Source organism: Aspergillus vadensis, assembly GCF_003184925.1.
Source record: "Aspergillus vadensis CBS 113365 unplaced genomic scaffold BO88scaffold_18, whole genome shotgun sequence".
In the NCBI taxonomy this organism is placed as follows: Eukaryota; Fungi; Ascomycota; class Eurotiomycetes; order Eurotiales; family Aspergillaceae; genus Aspergillus; species Aspergillus vadensis.
The window spans coordinates 1-25581 of record NW_020292056.1 but is presented as its reverse complement, the minus strand read 5'-3'; the positions used below and the strand labels follow the sequence as shown (position 1 = coordinate 25581).

Sequence of the window (25581 nt, the reverse complement as noted above, 5' to 3'; positions counted from 1 at the left end):
GTCAGCAGTATATATTCAAGATTCGCCTGCGGACTCGGGGACCAAAATCCAATCGAAAACGTACATACGCAACGTATCCTTGACTGAGACGCCCTGGGAGGGTGCCATGGCCGCTCTAGCCAGAGTGAATCCTACGATTGCTCAACCAGCTTTCCGTGCCAATGATCCTATTGCAGCAGTTCGATTGAAGGCTTCCGAAACATCATCAGTGATGTGCTGCTCTACAGCTCAGCATGAGATGCATAGTACGACCACAGTGAACGCCAATGCGTCGTTATTGGCTACCAACTTTCATCCGCCTATCATCTCAGTGTCAATGGAATGCAGGCCGTGGAGAAATTTCAGCCGTCCTTTCTTCCGCAATAGTACTGTGGCCACCTCTTCCGCACACAGTGCACTCTGGACTTCCAAGACCAGCCCAGGGACTGTCGGCGCTTTGCCGAGTGCAAGGATGACCCGTGCTGGCCCCACAGCACCCACACTGGCTCAAACACCGTCCGCCAATTCGACTATCCTCATGGGTACAGGAACGCAGGCCCGTGGTGGTAGCCTCTCATTTCTCTTGGCTGCTGTTGTCCTCCTCTCCTTTCTTTGGTTTCTTTGATACGAAGGGGCTGGCGGGGCCTGATGGTCCGCTTTACATTATCTCGTGGTATTCATATATCTGGTTGATCGACCTGTACGTAGAAAGGCACTGGAGACCAACTATTGGTTAAAGGTGAAAGTATAAGAGTATTTAGGGCAGTTTCTGCCAATATCTACCAGATTGAGCATTGTGTATGTCCAACAAAGGCAGAAGCCAACTCTCCGGATTGTAGTAGAGTGGCGGAAGCTATGCACGTTAACGACTTAACATAGCAAGCCTGATGAAACCAGTTCCTTGGATTCATTCAGAACAAGTGGGTTAGGACGTACAATCTCGCAGGCGTCAGCATACAGTGGCTGATCGTACGAAGATATTGAGTCGTGAGAAAACCTACTAGATAAAACGGAAGCTAGCTGCTAAAAACTTAAGGTTTGTTAGGGACGTCCTTAGCCGTCTACGCACTCGTTCTCAAAAGGAGGCTTAGCATTTTCTGATGGCCTATATTTTTGTTCCCTAGGAAAGAAAATGCATTGTCCCCTAGGGCTAAAGACACAACTCGCGATAGCGACGGCACCACTGCTTGTTACTGCAATCGAGCACGCGTGGGCTACCGATATCGATTACCGATGGCCAGATAATAACCACAGAAGCTACATAACCACGGAAGCTACAGACAGCAGGAACACATCTCAATAGCTAAGAGCAAACTGTTGCTAGCGGAGAATGCTACTGCCAGCCACGTCGCTGCCATGGCATATGGACCGAGATTAGCCGTGCTTTCATGTTGAAGAAGACTATTGATTTCCTTAGCCAATAGCTGGTATAAGATGGTCACCGATACTGATGCTCCTATAATTAAGAGTGATGACACCTGTGCACTAGTCAGCACGTTTTCTCGTATGAAGACACTTAGGTAGCACTTGCCGGTGAGGATATCACAACGGCTACTTTCGTCATTGGAAATCGGACGAAACCTATGACAATCGCAACATAAGCGGCAATAAAACTAGTGATATAGGCATCTATGCTCCAGTGTGAAATGTGGTCGTACCCTTTCAGAACAGGTTGGTTCGAGTCTGACGTTACTCAATCTGCAGGGTCCAGCCTAGTGCCTAAAACATCCATCGGGTCAAATGAGAAGTGAGCACTGGGCTTTGAGCGATTTGAGAAGGCTTTATCGGTTGGCTTTCCCTCGCAGTAGCTCTAGAGGCCAATTACATAGTATATTGGGAGGAGATATTGCATATGACTGGGCTGGTCTTCAACATGCCCGCTTATGCGGTCTACCGCATCGCTAACAGCTTCCGAAACGCTGTCTGAAAGCTATCGTATTTCTAGAGATGACGAAGAATTCTGTCCACTATGAACGGCGAGCGATCGAAGCTCATTTAGGTGTTCCGGGTTCTGGATTCCAATCACATTCATTTTCGGTTGTAAGTTAGCCGTGTACATGCACAGCAACCAAAATCGTACCTTTAAGGAGTACAAGCCTTGAAAAGAAGTCGGCGATGTACACGCCGAAAAGATCAAGACGAGACAAACTAGAGCGGCGGACGATAAGACCAAGGAGATGACCCTCGGAAGGGATAACAACATGGATGGACAAGAATGAATGCAGTGACTGCACAGGAGGCCACTGCCACGAGTGAGACTTTATGCAGCGCAGAAACAGGATAATGCGATAGGACGTGTACGTGGACTGAAATTAGCAGCGTGTGTAGACTGTTAAAATCGCGGAGCTATATTCCACACGGAACTTCTCTTACAATATCCCTTTCTTCCCTTTAGTTTTTGGCATTTTGCTGGGTTTATGTATATCCCATACGCCCATTCCAAGGCTTCTTCGGGGCAGGAAATATAGACTCAATCTGTTATGTAATGGGCAAACTTTGTCCTCGTCATATTGTTAACTTAAGTTTGTTGATCCTGAGTGCACATCAAAAAAAAATTGATGCTATTAATGTGGGTCAGGCCATACATTACGAATACTGAGGGTAGAAACGCCCAATACGAATGTTAATTCCTTAAAGATCCTTCCATACATGGAATCAGTTCAACTGATTCAGAGACTTCGATTTTCACTGAGTGACTTAGCTCATTCGTAGCCATAAATATCGGGAATTCCCTGTGGTAGAATATAGACAGTGCCTGCATTATGTAAGGTTACTGCTAACCCGACCTCAAAAAGTCGCGGACTGCCATATGCTCGAGCCGTTCCTAACGAAATATGTATCGTGGAGAATATCTGAAATGTAACTTATGTCTTTTTACTAATGATTATCCAAGTGGCCCTCATCCAACCATCCAATTGTATACTACCATGGCAGCAGGATGGTTCACCCTTGTTGTCTTGTTATTGGGCAGTGGGCTAGAGGTCTCTTCAACGTATTTGCCTCTACAGACAGAGTCAGTTTGCCAAATGAACAAGAAGATAATTTGAACAGTAACCCTAATATTACACACAGGGAACTATGGCAGGAAAGTTCGGAAATCCGGATCTCACCGTCCTTTGGCTCGCCCGTAGTGCTTAGGACTAGCACGTCCACCCAGACAATCACAGTTCAACAACCTGGTCACATCCAAAACAGTACACGGCAAATGTCGAGCATGCAGCCGGTGATATCAAGCACAAAGGACCCTGCATCAAAAGTACCAGACAACAAACAAGAGACTCTAGACCTACAGACGAGGACAATTATTTCATCGTTATCTCTCCATCCCACTTCCTTCAGTCGGGCAGTCTCCTATGGCTCGCGGCCTAGTCGTCCCTCCACCAGTAGACACGATCATAATAATGCTATATTCGGTGTCCTGTCGAAAGTGCCGGAACCGGCCCCAACTACTACGAATTTCAAGGCAAAACAAGATCCCACTGCTTCACGATTCGTTTCAGCCCATCTGACGAGTAAAAGTAACCTGATTCCAAATACCAAAACAAGCATCACGGATTCAATGACCTTAATAGCAAACTTGAACATGGATCCCTCATCACCATCAACAAGCGGGGAGCTTATATTCAATTTAGAAACATCCATTCTAGACTCCTTTGAAAACGTCACTTTCACATCCAAGGAATCAACATGGGCGGCCTCCCATCATAGCATGTCAGATAGTGATCCAAGAATAGGTGTTGGCACCGATCAAGATACCGCAGGAACAGCAACCGTACAGCTTAGCCCTCCTAAAGGGAATAGCCCTCCACAGTCTACCAGCACATGGTGTACGTATACGCCATTATTTCAATATCAGACACCTGCAGATGCAACAGTGTCTGAGACGTGGAAAGCAACGCCAATCAGTTATCCAAAACCTCTCCTCATTATGCCGACCTACACGAAGCCGTTGGACACACCCTTATCATCGGCCAGAGTGCTGCTATATCACAGCGGCGAACAACCAATGGGAACGAACGAGGCGAAAGGTAATTACATTAGCCTTATCAATTCTGACCATTTGGATGGTCTATCTGAAGGTTCCCTGCCTCGATATACGATTAGTATTCCATCTTGCGATAGGGATATTAACAGACTCACGGGCTCTGATAATCCGCAGCCTAGTACGACGTTCAATTCCAGTTCGATGGCGTCGGTAACCACGTGGAGTGAGGCAGGGTTTGTGCACCATCAGACAGCATCGACGACCTTGGATGTGTCGAACGGCCCAAGTAGGACGCCAAAATCTTCGGATACCACAACAGCAACATCCATTCACAGCAGTTCGGTGATTAATGGTCTTCGCCGCGCACAGACTATACCGCGCCGGAGCTTGGGCATGTCGGTCAGCGCGGCCGTTGGAGGCACTACAATATTCCTGTTGATCTTTGCCTTGCACCGGCCTATTTACCGATGGATCTGCAGACGACGTACGGGCGTGATTTGGATCAGCCACGCATCAGCCGCAAGCAGAAGCCATCATACAGAGCTGCGTTCACCCCCCATGCAATATCCGGAGATGTCCCACTTTTCCGATGATTCAGAAGCAGACTATACGAAAGCACATAGGGCGTAAAGCGAAGATGGAAGTACGGCCACTTATTTTGGGCATATTTCCACCTGAATGAGGGCTGCATTGCTGTACATCGAAAGCTCCACCCGACGGAGGCGTGTCAGGGTGATGCTACTGACGAACGATAGCATTACCTGGGCTTTCTGTGAGCCGGAGTTCCTCGAATCTATGTAGAGATGCCCTGGCAAAACTTTGATATTCTTGCTTTGTTGCGGTGCAGTACGTGATTAGAACTCATACACCTCTAGGGTCCGAATAATCACTCCACTCTCCTTGACAGTAGAGCCGTTGCTATACTTTTGATATGATTTGGAACTAACGGCGGCCCTTAGGGCAGCATTATGTTAGTGAAACGGAGTTAGCCGTCTATACGATCGACAAGATTGATCTTGGATCACGTGGAGGCAGCGGAATCTTTGAAAGACTCAATATTGCCATGATGTCTATACACGCGCCAACGATATCCTGTTGCTCCCCAGCAAGAGCTTAAAAGCTCCGAAGGTATCTGAGCATGGAGTAAATCTAGAACGGTTCCGAAAATGTCCATTCGATCAGGCTTTAAATTATACCCCCTTTATAAGATGCGTCGCCTACCACATAACACGCTAATCCTGATAGGGTTATCTCAATATTTCATTACCTGTTCCATTGTAGATCTGACAAAATAATCGAGAAAAATATAACGGATCTGTATACCTCAAATACTTTTACCAGTCGTCATAGTCAGACCACTCGGACTTTTTGTGACTGGCCTCTGCCGCCTTGCGCTGATTCTCCACTATTGGAGAAGTCGTCCTACACTAACGGCCTATCCGGCGCGAGCTCCAATCGTATAATATCTTGACTTCACCGCCGTCGTGCGTAGCGGCACTATAGTATATTTTGAAATGGCTCTACTAGCAGGAAGCAAGAATATAGAGAGACATGAGTGTTCTTATTCCTATCTAGGGGTCGCGTAGCGAGAGGCGCGAAGAAGGGGTTCCTGGTATAGTGCTAGCCAGTCACGTGACCATGCGTACTAGTATTACTGCTTCAACAGTATATACTCCGATTTTTTTTTTTATGTAGGCATCCAAGCAACAGGTTCACCTCTACACTGATCGCGTGGAAGACGAACATTTCTCTCTTCGAAAAACTCGTGGATAAGGTTGAACTGCTTCCTGCGCAGACCTGCCTTAGCTGCCATTTTTTAAGGTACGGTACTATTAACTTATATATACAGAACAGGTAATTAACCAAGTTTTCTTAACTTCTTATGAAGTTTACAATACCACGTGATTAAGGTCTAGAAGAATAATATTTCTATTTCCAACATGGAAGGCAATAACAGTCAAAACGCTGCGTTGTGACTACATAAGAAGCCGTCCGGTAGGCATGCGTTGATCCCGATGTGTTTTCCCAAGGCCGACAGAAATATGGTATGACCAGGTTACCGAATGTGCCAGCGGAGGGAACGTCAAACGACGAGTTGTATAGCATTATAAGCACTGTAAGCCAAAAATTCCCCACTCCCCTCCCTACGTATAGCCTCAACATCAGATCATCAATTATCACACTGGCTTTCACTACATTCATGGGAACTGAATAAGCAGAATCGGCCCGCTTTCGGGGCCCCCCAATCATACTCAGTGTATCTAAATTGGATATCCGCGTATTTATTTGAGCAGCCAACGTACACGCATGTAAGTTTCGAGAGATTTTCCAGGCCGCAGTTCTGACAAGACGGTAAACCCTACACAGCCTCCTTCACTGATGGAATTACACGTGTCCCGACTTCTTCCTGATCTGGTTCAGGGCAATGCTTGTATTGGGGAACAACATCTTCCAGAGTCTTAATCATCGGCGTTGGATAGTATCCACTCTATACTCGTTAAATTCGGTAATTGTGTCGCAAAGCCCGCGACTTACCAGCTCTGGCATGGACGGAAGCCAATTCTCCGATAGAGAAGAATTGAAGATATACCTTCGGCCGCTTCTCTTGACCCGTATCATAACGAATACATCGGAGTCACACTCAATACTGTACTGGGCGGCTTTTCTGATCAATATCTTCTTCAGTTTACTTCTCTGCTGGGTTTTGGCTTTAGAGCTTTCCGATCGACGCCGTTTCTTGAAGGGAGCGATCCGAGACATGAAGTCTTCATTTAGAAAATGATAGAAGTGGGAGTAAAGATTGTTGAACATACAGTGGGATTAGTGACCGGATTATATCTGGTCTCTTGTTACGTCTGATGGGTCCGGAGCTCAAGGAACTCTGACTGTTGGCTCATTTCAACAGAGGGCCTTGATTTCCCTGGCACGGTAGATACCCTTCACCTCTCTTATGTGATGACTGTGCATGCCCTGGATATCCCGCATGAGATATGGGTGCATGTAGAGGGTCAGCGGGGATTTCGACCGTTGTATTTCCAACCCATCTAAATCCTGCTGTGGTATATGATCCGGGTGAAACACTGAAAACCGCAATTTCGCACGGAAGCACAGAAGCAAAGAAATGGAGTTAACTAGCTTTAGGCGGCAATGGAGTCTGTAAATTATTTGACCACGGGCAAAAGAGGTTTCATATCCTGTAGATCTTGACGTACGAGATCAGCATACGTAAGGTACGAGAACGCTTCAGAGTAACCCGACACTTCACCACAGTAGTGTCAAGATCCCCATGAGCAACAAGCTGTTCGCTCTTTCAAGTTATTGTTTTGTAATGTTTTCGATTCGCACGTACATACTCTTGCTTCTCGTCCAAATACTCCGGGGTTATGATCGGCGGTATCGATGTAACCCTGCGGCCGGAATTTGTCGTGCACTGCAATACGAACGGTTTATCCACATTGGTCAAAAACTGTCAACTTTCACTACTGGCTACTAACGCCGGTTACTTGAACCCTGAAATTCAAGCAGAGGTTTGGTTTCACCTCCCGTCTCTGACGGTCAATATATGGTGTTTTACTTTCCCCATGCGTCAGCTCTCATTCACCCATACGGGCTCCACGTAGCAGCCACAATCGTGGCCAATATACCGCACTAGGCTAATCTTTTACCAACTTATAATTTCCGGTAGACTTTATTCATCTTGCCACATACCTCCTGCCGCTGGTTTTCTACATGCGAACCTTGGTTTATTATCGACAGATAGGGCACTGCTCCAGTAGGATTTGATTATAAGTGAAGCTGGAGGACCTGATCGCGGGTCTTGACATTACTGCTACACTTTGCCCACTGTCATGATTGTAAAGCTCATATTTTCTCATCTTCCACCTTCAGATTAATACTCTTCATTTAGTATGCACACGATTTTCGTGACCAACCAGCCCTACTTCAGAGACGGACCTGAGCTTTGCTAGCGCTTTTTTAAGACATCAGTGAACTCTTCACGGCGTGGTTCACATGGGTCGCCAGTATTACAGCTTCTTTTGCAGTGCCGGTTTGTAGCATCCTAAACAGAAGTTATCTCATAGGCCGATCACTTTTCTAGTATATTGATATATGCTGGGTCTACAAAATATGCCGGATGTCATTGTCAGCTTTCAGGTATGTCTTGAGGTCTTGTTGAGTGGCCCTGTACTTATACAACAAGAATTCCCCTAGGTATGGCGAAGTGGGATGTGAGAGCTTATTAGAAGACAGCCTGGCAAAGGTGAGCTTGATCTTGATTTTGAGAATTAATGCTAAGTGGTTTTAGCTTGCAGGGAGTCTGATTGAGATCCTGATAAAAGCATAAATCCTGACTCCTGTCTAACTTGCTGATGTACTCCAAAGGGCTCGCAAGGTCAACGCTATTCAATCATGGGTTGTAAGCAGAGGCAGCGAAGTGATTGCGTGCAGCCACCCCACAGGCGAAGGTAGGGACCTAACTCCCTGAGCATCCTTTCATTACTGTGGTTCTCATAATAACCTGCTAACGGTTCTTTTTATAGACGACAACATTCCTGCCACTACATACGAGAACATCACGAACACAGGAAACCAGCTGACATCCCACGGAGATGCCCTTCCACAAAGCAGAACCCAACCAGATAGAATCGAGCCTCGCATTGACATACGGAAGACTCGGACGACTGTACCAGACAAAAGAAGAAGAGGAGGGGAAAGAATAAGCAAACTCAAGTCTCCAGCCACCCCTTCAATAGCCCAAATGCCAGGCGAGGGCTCCGAGAGGCCGATCAACCATGGTACACCGTTACATCTAATCCCAGATCGTACTATCTGCCTTTTGCGAAAGGCTTGCAGGGCTCCGGAAGACGGTCAATGGCTCAGAAGAGCCGATTTTGAGCAAGTTCTGAGGCTCAGTGCACGTCTGATTGACCCTGCACCACGCACTGTTTTGGAGCCACTGTTGGATTCCTGGAATGTAAATGTTTCCCAAGGCCTCCATGCATTGGGACTGCCATTAGAGTGGATGGGTGTTGAAGCGGCAGCTACTTACACTGTTATGCTTAAAAATAATATGGTTCCAGATGCAGTGGGCCAGCGAGCTGCGCGGATACTGCTGGTCCTGAATTATGAAGAAATATGCCAGATCCCAGAGTGTTACTGTCCACGACCCCGACGAGCAGCAGAGCAAAAGAAGGTATATGTGATGAACTGTATTGCTCACGCCTGTGGTCTGGGGGATCCCTCCAAGAGCGAACGTGACTTGATATACAATTACCTCAGACAAGGTAGATGGTTGTGGGTCATTGCTAGCATAGTAGGTCTGGGCTTCGCACTGATATGTAGCGAGGAATTGATGTCCACCATGTAGGTTTTGTCACTAGTCGACTTATTATTACGCTAAGCTGACATGATTGCAGCAAGAATGTTAGTCTAACCAACAACGGGGTCAATGCCCTTGCCACACACACTTTCTACGCACGACCAGCAATGGTGGCGTTGCTTCATTCTCTGGAATCAGCAGTGGCACATCTGATGTCCGGGAAGATATCCAGAAACCTATACGAGGCCATCCAGGATGAGTCCGGCATATTAGGACAATCTGCTTTGCTTCAAATGAACGAAGTAGACCGGGTTCATCTGAATGTGCAACACGCAGGGTATCAGGACCCGATTGATTTAGAAGCCGTCATCCAGGATTTGAAGAACAGAATATTGGCAAACTTCCTAGGGAGGCAACTTGCGTTAAAACATGATTCTCCGCTCCAAACGATAATTTGAGACGTCCCTGAAGCAAACTACATCTAGAGGTGAAGCTGCCAGTGTTCAGTGGCTGTCGGCTATGGGTTATCGGACAATATTTGACCATGAATTTGATTGTCACTTCGACGATAAAATTATGGCCATAAACCAGTCCCAGCACGACGGCGACGGCGAAAGAGAACACCGCAGCCAGACGGAATATGCCTGGAACGACGGTCTTCGACGCATCCGGCCAGCAAAACCACCTAGGGGCCGCAGGCGAACTCATGGCAATCTTCTACGCCATTAGCCTGGTCCTTCAAGTAACAACGAAGAGGCAAGGCCGTTTAGACAGGGGGAAACAACCCGCGACTATTCTCGGCGACAGCATGTCCGCACTACAAGCGATTCGTAACCCGGCCAACAAGTCCGGCCAACGAATCATCCGAGCCATACTGCAGGCAGCCTCCGAAATGATAGCGCGAGGGATCCCAATTCGCCTCCACTGGGTGCCAGGGCATTGCAACGATCCCGGAAACGACGAGCCCGACCGGCTGGCAAAGGAAGCGGTAGGCCCGAGGAAGATGCACCCCTTCAAGCCCCTTCTCTCGCGGGAAAACGGCTTCATCCGGAAGAGAGTTCTCAACGAGTGGAAGGAAGAGTGGGCCAAGTCTACAAAGGGAGGGCACCTCCGCCAGATCGACAAACCCTGCCCGCGATCCGTACCCGAAGACTGTACGGATCGCTCCACGGAACTGAGCTTACCTACTCTCACAACTACGGACGGGTCACTCGTGGTTGGCGACGTACGAGATACAACATGGTTTCCGAGACGATAATAGATGTGTGTGTGGGGCTCGCGAGACAGTAGTCCACGTACTGGTGGACTGCCCAAGTCTCAGAGATCTGCGACGACAACTACAGGAAGATCGGGGGTGCATTCAGCAATGTTTCAAGCATGTTGGGAGGACAAGAAGGTAAGGAAGGTAAGACACAAGACGCCGAACAAGACCACAGCACCCTCGGGGCTGTACTGGACTTTGTAGAAGCGTCACAGAGGTTCCGAAGTCACGCGCCACGGGGGCCGCAGAACAGAACACCAGGCAACTAGGCCAAAATAGGCCTCGACGAGACTCCAAATTCGTGCGGAAAGTAATAGCGCACATAAGGAATGTATATAGAGAGAAGTTAGATAGGGGGATCCTGCATATCGCTTCAATTCGCGAGGGGTCAGAGTATGACATCATCATCATCATCTACAATGCCTAGGTCCGTTTCACATCATCACTACCTTTTTGACGACTCCATTCTCCACATTCGCTATAATAGCACTTGCTGCTCGGGAGATGCCCAATTGCCACCACTTTCGCCTGAGTGGTCGTGCGTACCATGGAGCCAAGTCGGGAGAACTGATAACCCCCACCCTCCGAACAAGGACCCACTTCAATCTAGCCACAATCGAAGTAGATCTTCTGCCATTCGTACGCATGGCTAATAAATACCATGTACTAATCCAACCATATCGGTGCGACCTAGATTGGAGAGGCAAAAGTCAAAGGGTAGAAAAGAGCTGCGATAACCCTTCTATCTCCCTCCCACCGCCTAAGCGTTGCATTCTATTCTTATCACAGACCTGTATGGTAGGCTCTATTTCTCTTGTGACGGGTGCGGACGGGTCTATCACCAGGCATGTGGTCCAGCAGCTCCTTTTAAGACCGGCCACCAGGTATACGGCACTGTTCGCAGCACCAAGAACAACAAGAAGATCCAAAATCTCCTAGACATGCAAGAGCGATGGCCCGGCAAGTTGACGTTGTTCGAAGCCGACTTGTTTGGGCTGCTCAGAGCGTTCTAAGACGTGTTGAAGCTACTCAGCGAGCAAAAAGCAGCGAGGGGCGGACACTGAAAAGGAAAGAGAAGAACTAGAAAATAAAGTACGTATAATCTAGTGGAGCATGCACATAGCATGTCTGTTACATTGATCGCAACGTTCAACGAATCAGCAAAGGTCGCTGCAACCTTGCTTTGGTCGCTAAAGGAAGATGGCACGGCTTTAGATACGAAGGGAGGACTGGAATAGGGAGAGTCAAGGATCAAGAGTCGGTATAGTCGTCAAGACGCTTGTATCTGCACCCTCAGCCATCACATTTCCATGCCAGCTATGCAGTCTATATATGTAGAAATACTGTACTGTGGCGCAGAGTGGCATTTTCTAAATATCGCATCGGTCGCAGGTAGTCTGACCCTATCGTAGCACCGAGTGTCTGGGCCTCTGAAGATAGAAATTAGACCTCAATGCAGTGACTGTCGCTTGTGAAGAGGCAGGGATACTAGAAAACTCGGTCAAAGTAGTCAATCTGAAGGTGAAACTATGATGTGTCTCAAAGCCCACCCTAGGCCCATGCTCTGATATCATCTGTCCGAATTGCTGTCCGGACCCTGGAAGAACCTTTGCAAGTCGTGTCGTCATGGTCCATCGCATTCAAGTTTTGCGCATTCGCAAACTTTGGGCCCTCGCCATGTGAAGTGTCTAGGTTCGTACCGGTGCAACTAAGTCTTGCATATGCGTATAGTGTTTAAAATATAAAGGCGTCTTCGCTCCTTCCATAATTCATCGAAATTACTTGAGTTGAGCTCCAAAATCGTTCTGAAGGTTGATACCATGCGTGCTATTGACATAGATATGTCATATATAGGCACATATGCTATGCGAAGAACCGGGAAGTATAGCTGCTCAAGTCCATTCAGTAAATTGTACATACCAACGTAAAAGACACGCACCTACACGGGAATTTGCGGGATGGAGCTCAGTCTTTGCTATGCATTACTAAGCGCCCAGTCTGTGCAACAGAGCGCTCAGTGGCTGACCTACCTGATCACTGAGCAAAGCTGAGCCAAAGGTGAGTAGCCTGAACTATTCTGAGAGGGGGCAAGTTAGTAGACACCGCCTATATCATAGGCCATAACTGCACATATTTTACTCACGGGTAATACCTGGTGGTCAAACATGGTCAAATGCTGCCGACGTAGATCAGGTCAAACAAAATGAAATAACGACAACCATCAGCATCCAACTAGTTATAGGTGCTCTAGACGTTCTCATATCTTTGTTTTATTCCAAAACCCATCTGATCTGATGTGCATCCAACGGCGACCATGGTGGGGGAAACAACTCTGGTTTTCGATAATCTGGTGACCACCTTCCTACGTTGTGACCAAGACGTGGAGAATACCCTTCATATTCACCTGCAAAATTACATCTGCATGGTAAGCCTCACTCTGCTGAATTCAGCTTATCCTAGATAGCTGACAGCTGGAAATTTCCCCGCGATTTCTTGCAGAGAGCACCGAAAGCCCAAACTTGAACCGAGCAAGATCTGTTGTACAGTAATTCAAAGCTAGATCAAGTAAATAATAGGTCTTTGTATGAGGAATGCATTCCAGATACAATCAGGTTGGTTTCCAATCAACCTGATATCCGTTTTGTATATAAAGCCATTAGGTTGTCGACGGAAATAGGAACAATCAATCTTCCTCCGAACAACAACAATACCAAATCGCTCGCGTAAGCCTATTATTACCGCTTAGCTTGGTCTGAGCAACAAAGACACATCATGAATGAGCTGACCAGATGTGATATTCTCACCGTCAATGGCCATGACCATTACGGCGATGTCCGCAGCCACTTAAGTCAGAGCATTTGACCACCAGCGCAGAATACAATCAAGCAATTCCCACAACCAATCAATTCCGGCACGCCATCGAAGAAAAAGCTTCACGATAGGTAGCAGTCGTTTCTCTTTTGCCAAGGCGAGGGGGGTTAAGCCACGCCTGTCGGTTCCCTCTCGAAATTCTGAACTCACGTATGTTGGGCCTTCAACGGTGTCCGTGGGCAAATTGGGTACTTGGGCAATTATGAATTGTATGAGGTGATGCTCCATAACGCCAATATTAGGGATGTCAAGCATTATATGAAACGCTGTCTGGTTATCTGGACCATGCCGTCTGGTGAATGGATACCTGTTGTTTACAACCCATTCTAGCAGGTCAGATCGGGCTTGAGCACTCGTTGCTAGTAGCCTCAAAGTCACATCATCATAATTCCATAGTAACTCGGTGATTTCGCGATTTCCGGCTTCTATCGCTCTCCAGAGTGGCGTTTTACCATCCCCGTCTGGCACGCCTATGTCGATATCCTCGATGGTGAGGAGTATTGCGACGATCAGAATTCTATCAAGCTGGACAGCACGCGACAGCAAAGTGAGGCCACAAGCAGTAGGCGTAGATAACAAGGACGTGCTGATATAGTAGGCTGCCACTCGCGTCGACACGCTAATACTCGAGAACACCTTGCGCCAGACAAGGTGTCCGACCTCTTGGGAATGGCTTCTGTCCCAGATAAGTGGAAGAATCCTGAAATCGTATCCTCAGCTGACTCAGGCTCCCGTTGTAGAAAATAATGACAGGGCGTCCAGCCTCGGTTGTCCTTGTCATCAAAGACACCGGCATTCCAACTCAGTATCTCCATCGATTCTCTTTCTCCGGATTGCGCTGCCCAAGATAAGGGCGATCGTCCGTTTTGGTCGCATTGGTAGAGATCAGCTCCAGTCTTGATCAGCTTATCCACAACCCATGCGCTTCCAACCTCTGCCGCATGAGAGAGTGGGGTACGACCATCTTCATCCTGCACGTTCAGGTCATCCTGATTAAAGCCTTTTAGAAGCAAGTTCCATTTCTGCCGCTCCTCCTCATGTTCCACCCATGAAATGGAACCCGTTGGCAATAACCGTGCTGCGTAATGAAGCGGCGTCATACCATCCTCATCTTTGGTAGTTGAATAGAACTCACGATCTCGCCCAAAGCGATCGCCCAGAGTGCAATGAAATGTCTCCAACTTCTTCATTGGGGATCTTCCCCTGTCTTCAACATTAGAGGATATAAAGAGGACTACTGGCACATCCGCAATTTTCTTAGAGGCTTCTTTCGACTTTTGTTGTTTCTTTAGATGATTAACCATTTTGAAAGCTATCCGGTACCAGTAATAGCAACCAATGGGTGCTAACACCGGCCTTGGGGATATTTCTAAGTGGCGGTGAAATAATACATCGTAGCCGAAACCGCAAGGCTGTGTAGCTAAAATAGGAGCATCCGTGCATTGCCTCCCGCTAAAGTTGTGGTTTGATTTGATTGATGCATTGCTGTGGAGTGGATAATTGTAGTATGTGAATCTTTGCTCTGCTCTAGTAAAGGAATAAACCACTATCGTATAAGTAATAAGATTAAAAATTCAATGCTATCGGAATATAATAATACATAGACGAAGACAAAAATCACCGCACTATCCTAGCAATGTCCCATATCCAGATAGGTCCCACAGTAGGCTAGTTGTAGCGTATTTAGCTAGAGAAAGAGTATACGGGAATGTTAATGGTGGTAACAGTCCATGTCTTGCCGCTATCGCTGGTAGACATGTCGCCAGAGACGCCGCAACCCTTGGCGAGGGCGTTGATGTAGTTGGGGTCAGCAACATCGAGGATGATCGTGGCGTTGGTCCAAGCTCAAGAGTGATTTTATCAGCACGGCGAAGATGCTTCGGTAATGTCATTGTGCAACTTACAGTGATCACCGACAGTGTCGCAGTTGTCCTCGGCACACTCGATAGCGCTTCCCCAGCCCAAGGCCTTGCCATCGCTGGTGGAGAGGGTGGAGGCGGTCTTGTCGTTGATCAGAACGGTCTGGGTGTAGCTGCCGGTCGAGCCATCGAACTTGTCTGTAGATCGCGATATTTAGCTGAGAGGCAGGGAAGATGGCTTGTAGATGTCACTTACAGTGCATGGTGACCTTGTCGCCCTTAGTGCCGTCTGCCTGGCCATAACCGTAGATGGGCTCCTGGGTAGTGGCTGTGCAAAGGACCGGGTAAGAATTTAATTCGTTTGTTGAGATTCTGTGGTCACTAACCGCTAGTCTCCATGAGAGTGTAAGCGTACATGGTCCAGTTGCTTCTGCTGCCAGTTGTCGGCAATGGACTGGATCAGGTCACCGTTGGAGGTGCCCATGCCAACCCACAGGGAGGTGATGGCATCGGAAAAACCACCGCTGGGGCCGTTGCGGAGGATGAGAGTCGAGATAGCTTCACGGATGAAGAAGTCGTCGGAGACAGGACCAGTGCTGAAGGCAGGACCCATGGCAGCGTTCACGTCGGTGGCGGAGATAGCAGCAAGAGCTGCGAGAACCTGGGCGCGGGTGTACATTTTGACGGGGCTGTGTGTGGTAGATGCGTGGGAATGCGGGAGTCGGAGTGGTGTTGTTCTTCTGGTAGACGGACCGAGAGGACGAGCTACCTTTATATATGTTTTACACAATAAGGTAGCAACTTTCGAACTTCCTGCCCTGTAGCTCTATCTTTCCTCAGTAACCTTTAGCGTTGATCGTCTGATTTTTCGGGGGAATATCCACCAGTGGGGTTCGGTTTCCGGGAATATTGCCCTAGTTGAGGGGGTTTTGGCTCTTGCGGTCTTCATTGCACGAATGGAATGTGCAGACTCAAGTACGGCGCTCCCCTCGTATCCAGAAGCCAAGCACGAAGTCAATCTACATGGATCCCTCTGACAAGGCTACTGCCGCAGACTCCTACCTCGACTTCCCGTCCTGACCCACTTGCACTCTGATTCAAAGATAGGGGCAGCTCCTCCGGGGGACTCACATCGCAAGTCACGGCTATCATCCTGGAGAGGGAAGCCCAGGAGTTATACGGACGCAGGGGAGAAAAGACGATGATATCAAGAGGTAGCAAGGGAAGAAGTTAACATGGCAATGAGTGATTGAAGCTGAGGTTACGCCAGAAATCGGCTACAGCCACCTCCCGAAGAATATCAGTATCGCGTCGTTCGTTTGAAGTTTATAGAGCGTAAAGAACGCTTCTTCCCTGTAGTGGCAGAGTCCGTGTAATCCAAAATATGAAGGGAAGGTTGCTCTCCAGTTGTTATAGTAGCCTGTTTGAATTCAACGATCGCTCCTACATCGGAGATTGTAGCGTGAACATCTTATCCTCTTCACCTGACATGGTTTTGGACTTTCGGGATTGCTTGATTCCTTCGATCTAGTATGTGAGCTGGAAGTACGCTCCAAACGTTGGGAGACCCGAGTTGGCAAGCGCTTCAATTCTCTATAATAAGCTGCCTGGAGGCTTTCCTTCTTTGTGCCAGGAAACTTGGCGCTTATTTGGTTCCACGTGTATCCCTCATCTCTCAACCGTACGAGATACCGTTTTTTCTCAGAGGTAAGTGGGCCTCTAGCTGCAGACACACCCGTCTTCCTGGTGGTTCTGGCAGAATTTGCCGGCTTAGATGTTGTACCAACCGCCCCGAGGCTCATTGTTATAGTCTGAAACAGCTGGCCATCTAGCACTCGAAATGTAGAAGTCCCAGCAGAAATGGGAATGCGTTGTGCTTCTCTGATATCGATGGACAGTATATTCCCATCTAAGCGCCACGGCCCTCGGCTCAGTGGGGCATGGCAACATGTCTGGTCAACAACATGCCCTTTGATAATTGAAATTTCAGGTTGCGGTGTTCGTGGTGAAGTGGTTAATATCTCAACGTGTGAAAATTCCACATATTTCTTCTCCGACTCGATCGAAGTTGGGAATTTAGACATGGATATTGGGCGATCACCTTCCCTGGCGGTATCATTCGCAGAGTCTATACTCTTCGTCTTGTGTGAGAAATGCGGCTCTGCATTAGGACTGAGTTTGGACGATCCTTCGTCACTCCTCCCGCCAAAAGCACGTTCCGCATATGTTTCAGGCCTCGGGAGTGATTGTGCATCAGCCGATGTAGTATAGTCCTCATGAGTGTCATCCGATGGATCAAGAACGTCCTCATTATCGTCAGCGGCAGTGCAATGATCTTTATCAGATACTTCGGACGTAGACCTGACCGGCGTTACCGGTCGATGCGGGCTGGGATCTGAATATGCGTCCTCGATACCTTGTCCCTCATCATTTACAAATGGTGCATCGGTTGAGCCAGCACTTTCATGTAAGGGGAATAGTTCTGACTCGTGCAGGTCACTTATCGGAGAATTGGAGTTAGGAGCAGTGATGTCGTGGATATAGAGATTATCCGCTAATACAATGGTCAGAATTGAAATTTGGCAGGAAACAGATAAAGTCACAAGAGTAATACTAGCTTAATGGTACACAACTTACCCTCGAGTATAGATTGATCTTGATGTGGGCTATTTCTGCAATGTAGTGTTGCATCAATGGAGCCCCAATCTTCCAGCGGCGATCGTTTGACGGTGTTTGGAGGCGCGAACTCCGCTAGGGTGAATGGTAATCCAGGCTGAAAGTCATTGTTCTTGTTTATACATTCTGATGTGTGTTGTGCATGCACCTGGGTCGAAGAAAGGGAGAAGCACTGCCTTTCGGGGGTTGGGGGGGCTTCTCGAGACTGCTGGCAAAATGGCACATGATCAATGTCTCTCTCCACAGATGCTGGAGCCAATGCTGGTTCATCCACGGAGTTTCGCGCTGAAGTGTTTCGTTCGATAGTTGACTGATTCGAGATGTAATCAGCATCGTCCTTCCCCCGAACCTGAGGAGCTGCATCGTCATGACCCTTGTCAGCTACTGACGTCCCAACAAGCTCACGGCCTGTTTGTGGCTCATGAAATGGGTCATGCAACGAAGTGCAGTCCTTATCAGATGTCGCGCTGCATCTATCATTGGTTGGCTGCGCCTGAGAGCAATGAGCTGGATGACCGGTCAGCGCTTCGCACCGAATCTCTAGGCAAACTAACATACTGTTATCTCTACAACATGGATCGAAATTGTCCCTGTCGGTAAGGTTGTGGGGTCTCGTAACAGGTCTGGCCGATCCTTCCATGGACGGCTGAGATGGAATTGTATGAAGGTTGGAAGAAGACTTGGTACATCGGGGGCTGAATCGCTCTCTTCTAGAGTATCTGTTAGGGTTCGAGTTGGGTCTATAGAATAGAAAGGCGCTCATAATCTCTTGAAGTAGACGGCAAATATAAATCGAATCATAGACACCGATAGAAAAGCCAAGGACATTCACACTCTTTATATGTTTCAAATACTTCCTGGACCGATTCCGACATTGCTGATTCGGATCCGCCGAAAAGGCCAGTTCGCACCACTTCCAACTTCAGCCTGGCCATAGTAGCGACGCCTGATTCGGCGTTCTGAAATTTCCCTAACGAAGTTCACTAAATTTTGTTGCGGATGCTGGAATCCACAATTGGTTAACGCTCCATTACAGGAGTATTTAGAATTGCCCGACGGAAATATGCACTCTGAAGCTGGAGTAACCGAGACCCTTATGAATGGGAGGCAAAATCGCCATAATCGGCTGCTGCCGGAAGCCCGTATATGGAAGTCGGATCCATTGACCGTCGGGAGGCCAGAATACCACACAGTGGCTTAAATCGCCTTGTTAGGGGAAAAGAGCCTAATCCGGCGATGGAACCATCGCCGCATAGGGCTTGTGCCAAAAGTGGTAAAAGCAGATCCTCTACTGTTGGATATGGCCAGACAGAGGTCCCACATTTCGGCAGTTCGATGCCTGCATACGGCAAAAATCACATCAGGACGTGAAGTTCAACCCAGCGTTAACTCTGTCACGACGAGAAAACAAAATCAGAGCGGGTTGTAATGCTGCGGAATGTCCGACATCCGCGTGCACTCGACGGTCTTCTGGGATGAGGTGGCAAACCGGCCCCTGTCTCAGCCGGACACCAGCGAATGCAAGCCAATCAGATTCCAAGCCACAGACGGCATCGAACACGCATCTCGCCCAGGGGGGAGATGTGGTCGGTAATTGGATCTGCAATGCGGATAAGACTGGAACGGCGGAAATAACGAAAGTGGTGCAGTCTCGGATTAACTGTGAGGCCAAACTCAGCGAAGCACGCTGAAAGACGGCAGAAGTGCTTGTGGTAATGGAGCACATAATATGACATGTGGTATACAATAGGTATTCTGAACCAGTAGTCAAACCCAAGGACATCATCATATAAGTGTAGGCATATCATACCAACAAGGGTGCGCAGGTACGGACAAATGCCGATGGGCTCAAGCAAGGAGGCGAATCCTCCTCTGCGGAAATCACGCAGCAACCCGGCTGAGGATGGCTGAGGAGGATGGCTGAGGACGCCTCAGCGAGGGTTGTGATGGTGGTAAGATTGAGGGAGAAAAACATAACGTGACGGTTACGCCAGCGGGCAGGCCAGGGCTGATATAGCGGCAAGAGGTTTGGCGGTGAGGGGCGGCATAACCGCATCGGGCGACGCCGTTTCCGGAAGCGGCGGCCCCTAAAGGTGAATTACTGAATTTATATTAAAAAAAATAATAAATAGAAAATAGTATTTTATATCTAATATAATTACTTTGAATATATAATCATATTATTTAGATTAACCAATACTCTAGTAACTTTTTAAAATTATATATATACTACGCTTCAAGGACTTCTTAATAACTTTTATATAATATATTTAAATAATATCCTTATCTTTTCGCCCGATAAAGAATCTTATACAAAGCATATTTATCAAATTTTAGAAAGATTTCAAGAAACTTAACTTTATATAAAATTATTAAAATATTTATTCTACTAATCTAAAATTAAATTCCTAGAATATATTATTAATTCTAATAGAGTATCCATGGATCCTTGATAAGTAAATAATATTATTTTATAGCTGATCTCTAAAAGTTATTATAATCTCCAGGTTTTCCTCGGATTCTGTAATTTTTATTAATAATTTATTCAAGATTATTTTTATATTATATTACCCCTTACCTCGCTACTTCATGGAACAGTCAACAGGCAAAAACTAGAAAAGATCTATCTAATTTTATTTAAATAAATTATTTTTTATCATCTGATCACTGCCTTCTAATAAGTATTTTTACTAATATATTTTAATCCTACGAAACCCCGCCGTTTAGAAACTAATATATTTAAAAAAAAATAAATAGTATCCTATCTTAATCTAATAATAAGAATATATTTTATTTAGTTATATTTTAATCTTATAAGTTCTCCGGTGCTGAGCTAAACTATGGTACTCCAGATCAAGAATTATTTACTATTATTTATTTTTTTAAATAATAGTAATAATATTTCAAAGAAGCTTTTTAAATAATTAAAATTTTATCTGATTACTCAAACTTGTAATTCTTTATATATTAAATTAAAATTAACAGGAGGTAAGCTTGATGGCTTATAAATTTAATTCTTTATAATTTTATTATTAAATACAGAATAGAGAAGTTAAATCTAGTAGATAAATCTTCCAGAATATTTTCTAGATTCTAGATAAAATCTGCTTCTCAAGAAGAATTATTAACCCTAATTTAAAAATAATTCATAAGTATATTATTTCTAATAATAAAGAATCTTACTAAAGAGAATTCCCAGTTTAAATCTTAAAATATACAGGGTTATCTTGAGTTTAATATTTATATTATATTAAGCTCAAAGAATTCTAATAATTAAGCCAGTATAAAAACAGCTGATTAGACTATTTAGATAAACTTATTTTAAGAAAAATTCATTTTCTAATCTATAATATTACAAGTATATACTACAGAAGTTTTATACTCAGATATATATAATTCTAAACTTCAAGAGATGATCTTGCGTTTGCAGAATAAAGATCCAGAAATATAATAATAAAAAGTTATTATTTAACAAAAGCAACCAGACTAAAAGTATTAAATTATTAAAATAACTGGTTATATTTATTTTAAAGATTAATATTATATTCTATTCTCTAAAATACTATATCAAATACTTATTAAGCTATACCATGACAATCTGTTAGCAGAATATTTTGAAAAGATCTAAATAAAAGTACTATTATATAAAAAGTTCCACTGGACTAGATTACAGTATAATATAACTGAGTATATTTAAATTTATCTAATATATTAAGAAATTACTGCTCCAAAGTATTAATTATATAATAATCTTAAATTATTACTGATTCTATCTTATCTCTTTATTAAATTAATAATAAATTTCATCACAGGACTACCTCCCATCATTTAATATAAAAAAATTATTAATATTATTCTTATTATTATTAATTAGTTCTTAAAATACTGTTTTTTCTTTGCTATTCTATTTATAATAACCGCACCAGACCTTGTTAAACTATTCTATTAATAGATCAAATTGATTTTCGGATCCCCAAATGAGATTATATCTGATAGAGAATTAATCTTTACCAGTAAATTCTAGTTAAATTTAATTTATAATAATTATATAATCTTGAAACTTTCAATTATATTCCATCCTCAAACTAATAGCCAAACAGAACAGATGAACCAGATACTTAAATACTATTTTTAATATTATTTTAATTATTATAATACTAACTGGTTATTAATTCTACCAAGTGCTTAATTCACTTGTAATAATATAGATAATATAACTATGGATTAATTATCTTATAATATTCTCTATAGCTTTTTACTGGATTTTTATATCTGAATCAAGGCTGATTCCCAACAGCGAGAGGTTCCAGCAGTATAAAATAAGATTAGAAAACTTTAAGAAACAAGAGAACAGCTATAAAAGATATAATAAATAATTACAGAAAAGTAAAAGAAATATTATAATAAGTATAAAAAGCTATTTTATTTTAAAGAAAAAGATTTAATTAAATTATTAACTTAGAATCTACAGCTCAAAGAATTGAGGAAGTTAGTTTTAAAATTCATAGAATTTTTTTAAATTCTTAAATATATCAGATTCTAAGTATATTGCTTATACTTACCTGAGAAATATAAATAAATTTATAATATATTTTATATTTCCCTGTTAGAATTGTGGAATATAGGAAGAAATCAGAAAGAACTACTTCTGATACCAGACCTAGATAATAAAGATAAATAGAAAGTTGAAAAAATCAAAGACTACTAATAATATAATAATCAAGATTATTATCTGATTAAATAGAAAGACTGGCCGAGTAAGTATAATTAATAAATTCCTAGTAAAAATATAGAAAATACACCCGAAGCCATAAAATAATATTAAAAATTTTATAAAAAGCACCATATATTAAAAAAATAAAAGATAATTATTAGTAAATTACTCTATGTTTTTAAAAAATAAATTATAGAAATATTAACCTCTTAATATTTCTTGTCAACTATATTATCACAGATTAAATATACTAATAAATATAAAATCATCCTGCTATAAGGCAGCAGAAAATACCTAAACATATCCAGTTATATCTATTATTTATTTATAAAATAAATAATAATAATACCCAGGCCTTCTTATAGACTAGAAATAAAAATAGAAAATAAATTAACTAGATTATAAATCTCAGGAGCTGTATTATATTTATTAAAGTTATTATTATTATCTAATATAATTTTATTAATAATATCAAAATATTGCACACAGGCCACCTTAATAATAATATTTAAGTAAAATCTCAGGGCTAAAGCCTAGACTATATAATCTTTATCTTTTAATATTAAATAAAGTAGTAAATCATACTTATATATCTAGTATTATACAGGAGTAGCACCGGCAGGAAGTAGAAAAGTTAATAAACTAATAATCTAATAATAAATAGTAAGAAATAAGTTATATTCTATTATATTTATTTATTAAAATATTACTGATTAGTTATCTATTTTAATTATTTATAAGATTTTTATATCCGGGTGGTTTTCTTCAATTTCTTAAGACTAAACTAGCAAGCGTAAGCTGACTCTGTATAATTATATATAATAACTAAATTTAATATTTTCTTAAGAATAGTATACTTAATATTTTTATCTTAATATTCTATATCTATCAGTTCCACTTGCTACTTGAGAATAGTAGTAAAATTATAAGTATTATCAAGTATTCCTGTATTAGTCTAATTAATATTAATATTATATCCAGTATAATAAAGAAGATTAAGTAATACTTATTATAAGATATATTTTTCTTTCCTTAGAATACTAGTAATATAATATTAAAGCATAAGTATTTTAATAACAGCTAATATTATAAGAAACTCCCTCAGTAATATTAAAATTAATATTAACAGTACAGAGACAATATATATAAAAAAGATATCAAGTTTTAATAAATTATTTTTATAATATACAAATCTTCTTCTTAGAAGCTGCTTTAAAAGGCATATTAAAAGATCTAATATAAAGTATATAATCCAAGAGCAAATAAAGCAAGAAATAAACATAGAAAAATACCTGATTACCAAGTAATTAGTATATAATAATAAAAATAATAAAAAACACGTGAAATAATGATGAAAAGCAAATAGAATGATTACAGGAGATTAAAGAAAAGATAATTATAAAATAAAAAAAGAAGAGAGAGAGAAATAATATAAAAAATTTTATTATTTATATTTTTTTACAGTGAATCCACCCATGCAAATATAATTAAATATTAATAAAGTTATATAGAATTAGTATATAATTCTATCTATACTAGATATCCTGCAGATCCCCTATTTTTTGCTATCAGATCTTTATTATTCTAAATCAGGAATATATAAGACTATTTCTAATACTTAAACCAGGTGGCTCATCCCAGCAGAGAAGAATACCATTTATAATAAAATAATCTAATTATCAGAATAAAAGTCATCGGGATAATATATTATAATAGTTATAAGAATTATAAAATTATTAATAGTAGTTTTATATCTCTCTAATATTTATAAAGTACTAATTCCTCTGTAATAAGCTACTGATTTTTCAAAGATCAGTTTATTTTGTGGATATAGGCTACCTTTGTCATTATCAGACAAATATATGGTATTTAGTGGTTGATTCCTTACCTAGTCGACAGGCTTTCTACCCTGACAAGTAGATCCTATCACAAGAATGTATAAGGAATGACGGGAAGCAATTCTGAAAAAATAAAAAAAATAATTTCTTTACTAAAAACTACTAGTAATACTCCAGAATATTCTGATATCAAAATAAAAAGAATAAAAAATTCTAAATTATAGTTTTATTTCTTATTTAAATATTATTATAATCTACTAGATATATTTAGTAATTATAATTAAATATATTTCTTTAGTACTCTATTATTTATTAGATATAAAAATAATAATCTTTAATTTTAATATAAATAATTTATTATTTATATTAGTAATTACTAATTAATTATAAAATTTATTAAAATATTAAATATCCCGTCCCCTAAAAATTCATCTTATATATAATAATAGAAATAGAAAGAGTAAAGTGAATTTCTTTGTATTTAGTAATAACTAGATATATATAGAAATTATTATTATGGAAAGATTATGCCTAATCCTTTATTACTAGAACTAACTAAAGAAGATCTCAATTCTAACTAGTAGAATCCAAAAGACTTCTAAAAGTTCAATTCTTATAACAGTTGCTATAAGAATATTAATATCTAGTAAGAATTAGAAATATAGTAGTTATTAATACTTATTACTTATAATTCTTTATAATATTGGGATAACAATGATCTTTGTACTTCTTAGTACAATGGGTGTATAAACTACCAATTATTACTAGTTAGCTTCAGTATTATATAGTAATTGGTATATAAAGACTTACCCTTTGGTTTTATTAACCTAGTTGTTACCAGAAGGGCCCTGGTTACTGCTGGAAACAGCTATATTAATACCGGAGATAGTTTTTTTATTACCAGAAGAATTCTGGTTATTACTACCAGTATTCTTCGTATCCTTAACCCCAGAGTAACTGATAATATCTAGAATATTATCAGTAATTCTAAAATAAACTTATAATACAAAACTATTGTTAATATATAAAAATAGAAATGGAATAAATAAAATCTGATATATATACAGTAATCTATAAC

General features: G+C 42.3%; 8 protein-coding genes across 8 annotated transcripts; 2 read left to right on the top strand and 6 right to left on the bottom strand.

Annotated features, from left to right (window-relative positions):
• Nucleotides 1–106: 106 nt before the first annotated feature.
• On the top strand, nt 107–604 carry BO88DRAFT_427223 (uncharacterized protein; the record flags this gene model as incomplete). Its single annotated transcript, XM_025708968.1, has 1 exon — nt 107–604. One exon carries the CDS (start codon nt 107–109, stop codon nt 602–604), a length of 498 nt encoding a protein of 165 aa, XP_025560805.1.
• A 3605-nt stretch (nt 605–4209) lies between these two features.
• BO88DRAFT_427221 (uncharacterized protein) lies at nt 4210–5777 on the bottom strand (the record flags this gene model as incomplete). Its single annotated transcript, XM_025708967.1, has 6 exons — nt 4210–4265; nt 4475–4657; nt 4726–4772; nt 5041–5163; nt 5303–5369; nt 5681–5777. 6 exons carry the CDS (start codon nt 5775–5777, stop codon nt 4210–4212), a joined length of 573 nt encoding a protein of 190 aa, XP_025560804.1.
• A 546-nt stretch (nt 5778–6323) lies between these two features.
• Nucleotides 6324–7839, bottom strand: BO88DRAFT_427220 (uncharacterized protein; the record flags this gene model as incomplete). Its single annotated transcript, XM_025708966.1, has 9 exons — nt 6324–6452; nt 6500–6629; nt 6778–6849; nt 6901–7044; nt 7177–7262; nt 7314–7430; nt 7572–7612; nt 7673–7759; nt 7809–7839. 9 exons carry the CDS (start codon nt 7837–7839, stop codon nt 6324–6326), a joined length of 837 nt encoding a protein of 278 aa, XP_025560803.1.
• Nucleotides 7840–8092: 253 nt separating this feature from the next.
• Nucleotides 8093–9742, top strand: BO88DRAFT_466149 (uncharacterized protein; the record flags this gene model as incomplete). The annotated part of the gene is made up of 4 exons (XM_025711460.1): nt 8093–8119; nt 8358–8430; nt 8506–9328; nt 9382–9742. 4 exons carry the CDS (start codon nt 8093–8095, stop codon nt 9740–9742), a joined length of 1284 nt encoding a protein of 427 aa, XP_025560802.1.
• A 3647-nt stretch (nt 9743–13389) lies between these two features.
• On the bottom strand, nt 13390–14746 carry BO88DRAFT_466143 (ankyrin repeat domain-containing protein; the record flags this gene model as incomplete). Its single annotated transcript, XM_025711459.1, has 2 exons — nt 14053–14746; nt 13390–14002 (listed from the first exon to the last, which is right to left on the bottom strand). The coding sequence occupies exons 1-2, from the start codon at nt 14718–14720 to the stop codon at nt 13390–13392; spliced, it is 1281 nt and encodes a 426-aa protein (XP_025560801.1). The 5' UTR covers nt 14721–14746.
• Nucleotides 14747–15099: 353 nt separating this feature from the next.
• On the bottom strand, nt 15100–15954 carry BO88DRAFT_427217 (uncharacterized protein; the record flags this gene model as incomplete). Its single annotated transcript, XM_025708965.1, has 4 exons — nt 15100–15260; nt 15321–15473; nt 15532–15592; nt 15691–15954. The coding sequence occupies 4 exons, from the start codon at nt 15952–15954 to the stop codon at nt 15100–15102; spliced, it is 639 nt and encodes a 212-aa protein (XP_025560800.1).
• A 751-nt stretch (nt 15955–16705) lies between these two features.
• Nucleotides 16706–18714, bottom strand: BO88DRAFT_416975 (uncharacterized protein; the record flags this gene model as incomplete). Its single annotated transcript, XM_025708282.1, has 3 exons — nt 16706–17829; nt 17913–18458; nt 18510–18714. 3 exons carry the CDS (start codon nt 18712–18714, stop codon nt 16706–16708), a joined length of 1875 nt encoding a protein of 624 aa, XP_025560799.1.
• A 737-nt stretch (nt 18715–19451) lies between these two features.
• Nucleotides 19452–19607, bottom strand: BO88DRAFT_344794 (uncharacterized protein; the record flags this gene model as incomplete). Its single annotated transcript, XM_025703252.1, has 1 exon — nt 19452–19607. A coding segment is annotated over one exon (156 nt), but the record flags the coding sequence as incomplete, so codon positions are not given.
• Nucleotides 19608–25581: the final 5974 nt, after the last annotated feature.